Source organism: Phalangium opilio, unplaced genomic scaffold (genome assembly GCF_054372755.1).
Source record: "Phalangium opilio isolate 3A_F unplaced genomic scaffold, DU_Popi_V2 ptg000246l_1, whole genome shotgun sequence".
Classification (NCBI taxonomy): domain Eukaryota; kingdom Metazoa; phylum Arthropoda; class Arachnida; order Opiliones; family Phalangiidae; genus Phalangium; species Phalangium opilio.
The window spans coordinates 6,549,743-6,557,807 of record NW_028324225.1 but is presented as its reverse complement, the minus strand read 5'-3'; the positions used below and the strand labels follow the sequence as shown (position 1 = coordinate 6,557,807).

Genomic DNA, 8,065 nt, shown 5'->3' with positions numbered 1-8,065 from the left:
ACTCTTTTTACTCCTGGCCACAAGATGAAAACTATAAAAAAGCTTTAAGTAGAGCGGGTTTTTATTCGTTACATACCGATGATCTAGTACAATGTTTCGAATGCAACGGGATTTTGCTAGCCTGGAAACCGACCGATAATTCTTACGAAGAACATTTAAAACATTTCCCTAAATGTAATTTTATCAGAGGTGGGCCTACTAAAAACATACCCGTTACCATTGATGAAACAGAAACGTACACCAAAAATATAAAAGTCAAGACTGAAGAAAAAAACGCCTGAAAAACCTCAAGAAAACACGGAAGAAACTTATCATACCTTTAAAGTCAAAACTAAAGATCTCGAAAGATTAGTTTTGGAACTCTACATTAGAAAACAACTTAACGCTTAACTTAAGAAAAACTTAATGACTTACGTAAGATTTAAAAATAATATTAAAATTTATCTTCTTCCTTACGAAGATAGAAGGAATTATTTTAGAATAAATCAAATGCATTTTAAAATGAAAATTGAAAAAATGTCTTTAATATTAGAACCTATACTTTTAAAGAAAATAAAATAACTTTTTTACTTTATATTATGGTCTTTATTCCTACAAAACCATCTTTTGTTATAAGCCTATACAATCAATCAATCAAATATTGACAGGTAGAGAGAGGAGAACGGGAAAACCCGACTCCTCCCCCCTTGAGTGGCCGCCATCTTGGATCCTTATACTGGCTGCACCCTCTCTATACCAAACCCGCGGTTGGGCTAAATTCATTAAAACATTCGCGGGATTCGATCTAATTTAATCCAGCGCAATAAGAATATACCTTTACGCATCACCAGGCGAACTCCTATCGGACGCACACACACAGTCAAGCACCGACTGCTTTTTAACTCTTTTTGTATTAATTTGGAGATGAGAAACAAAATTATCATAATAAATATAATTAGTATTATTTATTTTCTTTAATATGATTTATACGCCACTCGCAGAGGATAAAAGGCTCTGTCTAGTACATGAAAGAATAAAACTATGATATAGCAGCAGTTAAAACTATAACAAGAAAAAAATTAAGATTGTTAGATTGGCCGCTATGAGAAATAAATGTATATACTGCAAAGGTGCTATGTACTAAAATACGACTAATTACGTAACGTATTCAATAGCCTCTTCACACCCCATGTATAATTTAGAAACACATACTTAAACCCCTCTCCCCGGGATCCGCGTTACGTAATTTGTGAACAGACCCTCTAAATGCTTAAAATTCTCCTTTAAAGCTTCGAAAGCAACCATTACTTTTAAGAATTCTACTCAATCAAAAATTGAACCAAATTCTCGATATCGCCAGCCAACATATTATTGACCAATAAATGGTTCTGATTTTATTCCCAAAAACTTATCAATAATGATGAAATCCAACCTGATAAATTACAACGTTGAGAGTATCGTTGCTCATATTTCACAGAATTGAAATTGTGGTGCTTAGTAAGGCAAGTGTTGAATGAATTGTTTAATTTTATTTGCAAAAAAGAAAAATCGATGTAGCTCGTTTTTCGCTTTTAGAACTTCCAATGTCTACAAACGTTTCGGCAGCTGGACTGTTGTCAATTTACCTTTAAGAAACAGACGACTTAGTTTATATTTTTAACTTTATTTATATTTTTAACTTTATTTATGTATTTGTTATTTTCCATGGTCTCTCGAAGATCATTCAAAATAAATTTTAAAATTCAAAAAAGGTATAAAAAAATATATTTGAGAAATGGCTGTTCCTTGAATCAGCATTTCCCAGTAAAGCTCTTCCCGAAATAGCAACCGCGATTGCAAAAAAGCGGCGTTCTTCAGAACTGTTATTTTAGAAATAGCTTCTGGAGTTTTGGGAAATAGCAGTTTAACTTGAGTCTTGTTCAATTCTTAACCGTTAAGTTTACCTTACAACTCTATCATCATAGGCTAACCTAACCTAACCTGACCTAATATTATTGGAGTTCAAGCAAAAAACCCTAATATAATTTTATACTATTGGGGTTCAAATAACAATAGCTAAGCTAACGATTAGTATTGGGGTTCAAACAACAAAAAACAAGCAGACCTAATACTACCGGGGTTCAAATAACCAAACCTAACCTAATATGAGTATTACTCCTGAGGCTCTAGGTAAAAAACCTAACCGGACCTCATACTGTGGGGTTCAAATAACAAAACCTAACCTGTCGTAATACTATTGAGGTTTAAATAACAAAACCATTAACAACTCAGGTATAAAAATCGAACTTTTTCGTAACTTAATTGACCTCACCTGACCTAGTACTATTTGAGTTAATTTAACACAACCTACACCATCATAAACGACTACCGTTTTATACAACGCGTTTGTACAAGTTTTTGTATATTTTCATTTGGCTGCCATTCTTTCCTATTAGAACTAGAGTAACAAAATAGGACTCCCTTAATAGTATGACTTCACAAAATTATTCTATTAAAAGGGACAAGATTTCGCTTACCATAACGGAAATAGAAAATACCCCGGTAATGACGTCACAAAATATTACCTCAAATAGGTCGACAATGCTCTCATTACACGCATCTTGTTACGCAGAATCGAAAACCCTTTTCAAATTGTAAATCGTTTCAGAAAATAAAAAGTTATGAAAAAACTATGACGTTCAAAACATTGGCAAATAAGCCGAACGATTATTTTATTTTATATATATTAACTAAGCTCCGTAGTAAACTTCACGAACAGAAAAACAATATGTTCACACCAGAGAAACTTTAGTTTCACGCTGAAATATGGGAAATGAGAACTTGCGAATTATAGTCAGATAAGTGAAATACTATATTTAAATATTCTAATAATTCAAAACATAACCCTCAGAGAGTTATGAGAATTGGCATTCGCATCGTTCTTCAAGAATTGGTTGTTGATACAGAATTCTCTAATGCATGTCATGGTGAATTTTCATTCCTGATTCACTGCTACACTTATATGGTAGACAGATTACCAATTATGCAAAGAGGAAATCAGCCAGGATATTTAATCTGTAAGCACTCAAAACATTAACTAACGAAAAGACACCCGAACATTTATTAACGAAAAGTAACCCAATCAAGAATTGCCGATACGCCACCAAAACATTAACTACCAAAAAGACAGCCAAAAGCCCCACAAACATTTATTACCGGAAAGCCACAGAAGAATTCGACCAAAACGCAACCTTCGTGCTTCATATAGAATATTTTCAAAACCTTTAATTGCTAAAATTCTCCAACTTTAGTAATCACAAATTTACTGCCTAAACACTATCCAGTACACAAATTCAACATCTCTGCTTTCCAAAGCGCCATCCAAAATATTTCCTCCTAAGTTGGTATCCAATCGTCCTTTCGAAATCGAGCTTACTGACAATTAGCTTTAAAATCGCCCCATTACTGAACGTAATTCTCGAAATTTCAGATTCAAACTATGCTATGGTTTGAACATCATGTTTTACTGATCGTTATGTTTTACTACGGAGCTAAGTTGATATGGATAAAAAAGATAATAGTTTGGCTTATTTCCCAATGCTTTGAACGTCATATTTTGTGTCATATATATAAGCCGCGTTTACACGAGACACTTTGAAACCGTTTTAAACCGTTTTGGAATGTACAAAAAAGAATATTAAGTTGATAAATCCAGAGATCTTTCACGAGAAAATGCAAATATTATTTTTTAAAAAGTGTTAGGCCTTTCCAAAACGGTTGAAAACGGTTCCAAAGTGTCTCGTGTAAACGCGGCTTTTGATTTTCTGAACCGATGGACAATTTTAAAACCGTTTTGGATTATGCGTGACATGACGCGTGTAATGATAGCTTTGTCGACTTATTTGAGGTATTATTTCGGGACGTCATTTCGGCGGTCTTTACTATTTCTGGTACGGCTAACGCCCTATCAGTGTCACCGTATCCGAGGATGACCATTTCCACAAAATTTTCGAGAATCTTAGCCCAATTCCGCACAATTTTTACGGCGCATTTGCGCACAGTTTTTACTTCAAAGTTTTAGTTCACAAGTTTTTACCATAACCCATTTCCTTAAAGATTAAGGGTTCGGTTTGGTTTTGGTTCCGTTAGGGTTAGGGTTAAGCCCCGTTTTCAATCAAGCTTTTTTAGTAGCTTTTTCGAGTAGCTTTTCTTCTCTGTGAAATCGAGATTTCGACGATAAAACGCGATTCAAACGGTGAACAAAGCAAAAGCAAAAACTTTCCATTTTCAAACGCGATTCTCGCGCCCGTCAAAGCGAGCTTTTCCTAGCGTCGTCTGCTTGTCTATCTGCTCTCTCGGATAATTTAGAAATGGCGGTAACCAAATGTAGACGTCGATTGTTGTTACGAAGGCAACTGTTGCTTATTCAATTGTATTATCAATTAACGGGAACGAAAACCAGGTACAAAAGAAAAAGATGGTGGGTACACCCAATTTGGAGGAAGAGGAGTTCAGAAGGGCATTATAGTACCTTGGTAAGTATGCATCGCAGTAAATGCTAAAAAAGCCTTGGACTAAGCACCAATGGTATCCTATCTAAGTTCCTTTCTTTATAGATGAAAACAATGCGCCAAACCGACTCGAAAAAATTTGCTAATTTTACTCGGATGTCACCCAGCATGTTTGATAAACTGTTAAAACTAGTGGAACAAAAATTGACCAAAAATCCCCCCGGTCGAAAGCCAATATCCCCTGGTGAAAGACTAGCTTTGACATTGAGGTATTGTCGTTCACAATCAACAGTACATATTTGAAACAATGTTTGATTAATGATTACAAAACTATTTTAGATTCTTAGCCACAGGTGACAGTTTTGATTCTATGGCCTATGCGTTCCGTCTTGGAAAAACTACCACCCTCAATATTATCAAGGAAACATGCGAAGCTATATGGGAAGTCTTGCATTGTATTTATTTGAAGGTAAAACTAGTTCAATGAGGTTACGACTGACACCGGGTTGCCACATGTCAGGGAATACCTGGAAAGGTTAGGAAACGTCAGGGAATTTAAAAATAGGCCATCAGAATCAGGGAAAATTGCGGGAACTAGTCAGGGAAAACATGGAATAGTCAGGGAATTTAAATCTCAGTGTTTTGCCGCAACCTTTTGATAAATATCATGACCGCGATGAATTCTAAAAACCATTATGATTTTATGTTTTCATTCTTTGGACAAAGTGATTAGGTATTATTTCGGTGAAGACAGTTAATAAAATTATAATTATTGAACAATTTAGCAACCAAACGAAAACACGTGGAAAGAGGCGGCAACAGCTTTCTACGACAGGTGGAATTATCCCATGTGTTGTGGCGCCGTTGACGGCAAACATGTGATGATTCAACAACCTGGAAAGAGTGGTACTCTTTACTACAATTATAAAGTAAGTACTTATTACTGGCGTTAAATTTAATATTTAATAAAACGATCGCATTCCGATGGAGGAATCTTTAAGGCCTCTGATTTTGGTCAAGCACTCCAGGAAGGAAAAGCTAGTTTTCCTCCAACCGATTTTCTACCTAATACCAATATTTCGGCCCAACATGTACTTGTTGGCGATGATGCCTTCCAATTGCTACCAAATTTCATGAAACCATTTTCTAGAGAAGGACATTTTGGACCAAAAGAGCTCATTTTTAACTATCGTTTGAGTCGGGCTCGGTAAGTTTGAAAAACATTAACATGGTTTAAAATAAGTATAATGCTTGTATGAAATGGTTTAGGAGGACTAGTGAAAATGCCTTTGGAATTCTTGCGACAAGGTTTAGGATATTCCGGCGACCAATCATGCTGAAACCTGCGAATGTTGACAAAATTATACGAGCATGTGTTGTGCTTCACAACTTTTTGATGGTGGAAGAAGAAAAGAGCGAAGAGAATATTTATTGCCCAAAGGACTATGCCGATTACTTTGACAAGAACAGTGGTGAGCTAATTGCTGGACGATGGAATCATATTTTAAATGAAAATCCAGCTCAAGCCTTCCAAAACCAACAAGCTACTACAGCCAGAAATTTCAGCAGGAATGCTCACGCTGTCCGGCAAACATTCGCGAATTATTTTATAAGCCCTGAATGGGAAGTAGCCTGGCAGTGGGACCTTAAAGGGGTACAGAGAGATTGATTATATACAAAATAATGTATTTTATCCAAAGCATTGTATGACATTCTTTATTATTAAAAGAATTATAACAATATACAAATAACTAATCGTCATTTTCATCGAGATGAGACATTATCAATTGGATAACATCATGCTCGCATTTCCTCCTCTTCGGTAAAGGAAGATCGCGGATCAAACTTGCAACATAATCACCGAATGCAGAAGCTGAATCATCTGGCTTGTTTAATTCTCTTAAATAATGTATTAACATAAACCAATATAGTTACAGGTTTATACCAGTAGTTTAATTTTAGAAGCAACAAAAAAAAAATCTATTTAGTTAAAGGGCAAATAGATCGTTCACTTCATCCCCTCGCGAGAACTAAAAGCTCTCTATCAGCACCTGGAGGTTTGCGTAGCGACTCTAATTGCCCTTTGAAAACTTCATTTAAACGTCACTTTAAATAAACAAGGCGAACAAAATGACTTTTATTACCTATTGCATTGTGTCAGAGCCTCTAAAACCGAGGATGGAGGAATAGCAGACAATCCTTTTCCCACATTCCGTTTTGTTTTCAGACGGTTTTCTTGCATTAGTTTTCTTTTATTAATAGACATCTTAACACGTTTAGCTTCATCTGTCGTTTCTGATTGAGTGCCAGAAGTTCCTGGCACTTCGAAGGATGTGCTACTCGATTCCTTACTGTGCTCTTCACCTGTAGGAATTTCACAATCTGCATCGTGCTTGGAAGATTCCCCCATATCTTCAATTTCAATTTGCTCCCCTTGAGGCTCTATTATCTCTTCTTGGATTTCATATTCATTTCCCATAAACGAACAGGAAACACTTGTTTTCCCTTGAGAGAAACACCCTAACTTGTCAGGCCTTTCAGCCTCATTCAATGTGAAGTTTGAAGTTGTTCTTTTTAGAAAAGGGAAGTTAGAATTGTTTCTTTTGCTAAGATTTAACTATTGCTTACTCTCGCCTGCGGACAACGTCTTTCAAAAATAACATTGTTTTGAAAAATGGCCAATTAACTGAGTCCAGTGTGTCATCATCTAATTCCTGACCACTTTTTGATTTTGTTACAATGTGAAAGTGATTTCGAAACTGGTCAAAAACACTTTTCCATTTTCTTTTACATTGGTCCTCTATACAATTTTGTTAAGCATGAATTACTACAGAATTTGTGTATTTCAAATGTATGGAAGACTTACTTTTTAGATTCATTTTACTAGCAACTTCATTCCATGCTACATCAACCAGATCTCTATTTCTATATAATTCGCTACTTCTGTCCCATAGACAGGGTCTTTGGCGTACTTCTTCAATTAATTTTTCCCTTGCATCAGCCGATGCTTTCTTTTTCTCATCTGATTCCGCTTTCAACATCTCTTTCAATTCTTTCTTTGTAGGCATTCTAAACTCCTTTTAAAACTAATTGAGAATCCTAATTATCGCCTAGAACTACTCTTTCTACTACCAAAATAATTCACGAACACGTGCCTTCTGCTAAATTCCAGTGCAATAATAAAAACTTTTCAGAAGCAGACGCCAAGAAGTGCTTCATTTCTATTGGTTCTTAAAAATGACGTAAGCACGTCGTGACTGGGCGAAGCGCGTTGAGAAGAAAAGCGTAATCGAAATATCTACCCTCCGTAGATATCCGCTTTTCTTACTCTACAAGCGAATCGGAATGAAAAGCGCGTAAAGAAGCGCATATGAAAACGGAACTCGATTTTGCTTTCGCGTTTTGCTTCAAAATTTGAAGCTAAAGCTACTAAAAAAGCTTGATTGAAAACGGGGCTTTAGGAAAGGCTATACTCCGAAAGAAGCTTGCTATTTAACTTGTGATTGTACCATTGCATTATCACTATCGATATAGAAAAATGCATTGATAGACTTAAGCATTTTTATGTTAAAAAAATAAAAGTAAAATGTTAATTT

The 8,065-nt window shown here is 35.5% G+C and overlaps 3 protein-coding genes across 3 annotated transcripts; 2 read left to right on the top strand and 1 right to left on the bottom strand.

The window, feature by feature from the left end:
• The first annotated feature begins 4,123 nt into the window (after nucleotides 1–4,123).
• LOC149612309 (uncharacterized) lies at nucleotides 4,124–5,422 on the top strand. The gene is made up of 4 exons (XM_089858574.1): nucleotides 4,124–4,493; nucleotides 4,575–4,738; nucleotides 4,809–4,938; nucleotides 5,255–5,422. Exons 1-4 carry the CDS (start codon nucleotides 4,329–4,331, stop codon nucleotides 5,420–5,422), a joined length of 627 nt encoding a protein of 208 aa, XP_089714700.1. The 5' UTR covers nucleotides 4,124–4,328.
• A 25-nt stretch (nucleotides 5,423–5,447) lies between these two features.
• LOC149612308 (uncharacterized) lies at nucleotides 5,448–7,027 on the top strand. The gene is made up of 2 exons (XM_089858433.1): nucleotides 5,448–5,676; nucleotides 5,739–7,027. Exons 1-2 carry the CDS (start codon nucleotides 5,603–5,605, stop codon nucleotides 6,136–6,138), a joined length of 474 nt encoding a protein of 157 aa, XP_089714559.1. The 5' UTR covers nucleotides 5,448–5,602; the 3' UTR covers nucleotides 6,139–7,027.
• LOC149612307 (uncharacterized) lies at nucleotides 6,127–7,455 on the bottom strand. Its single transcript, XM_089858432.1, has 4 exons — nucleotides 7,336–7,455; nucleotides 7,098–7,269; nucleotides 6,614–7,039; nucleotides 6,127–6,368 (listed from the first exon to the last, which is right to left on the bottom strand). Exons 1-4 carry the CDS (start codon nucleotides 7,346–7,348, stop codon nucleotides 6,221–6,223), a joined length of 759 nt encoding a protein of 252 aa, XP_089714558.1. The 5' UTR covers nucleotides 7,349–7,455; the 3' UTR covers nucleotides 6,127–6,220.
• Nucleotides 7,456–8,065: the final 610 nt, after the last annotated feature.

Coding starts and splice junctions, on each gene's coding strand:
- LOC149612309 (XM_089858574.1), top strand. CDS start 4,329: ATGGCGGTAACCAAATGTAGACGTCGATTGTTGTTACGAAGGCAACTG. Junction 4,494..4,574: donor AAGGGCATTATAGTACCTTG/GTAAGTATGCAT, acceptor CTTTCTTTATAG/ATGAAAACAATGCGCCAAAC. Junction 4,939..5,254: donor TGCATTGTATTTATTTGAAG/GTAAAACTAGTT, acceptor TGAACAATTTAG/CAACCAAACGAAAACACGTG.
- LOC149612308 (XM_089858433.1), top strand. CDS start 5,603: ATGAAACCATTTTCTAGAGAAGGACATTTTGGACCAAAAGAGCTCATT. Junction 5,677..5,738: donor TATCGTTTGAGTCGGGCTCG/GTAAGTTTGAAA, acceptor GAAATGGTTTAG/GAGGACTAGTGAAAATGCCT.
- LOC149612307 (XM_089858432.1), bottom strand. Junction 7,040..7,097: donor GACGTTGTCCGCAGGCGAGA/GTAAGCAATAGT, acceptor TTTTCTAAAAAG/AACAACTTCAAACTTCACAT. Junction 6,369..6,613: donor GCTCTGACACAATGCAATAG/GTAATAAAAGTC, acceptor ACATTATTTAAG/AGAATTAAACAAGCCAGATG.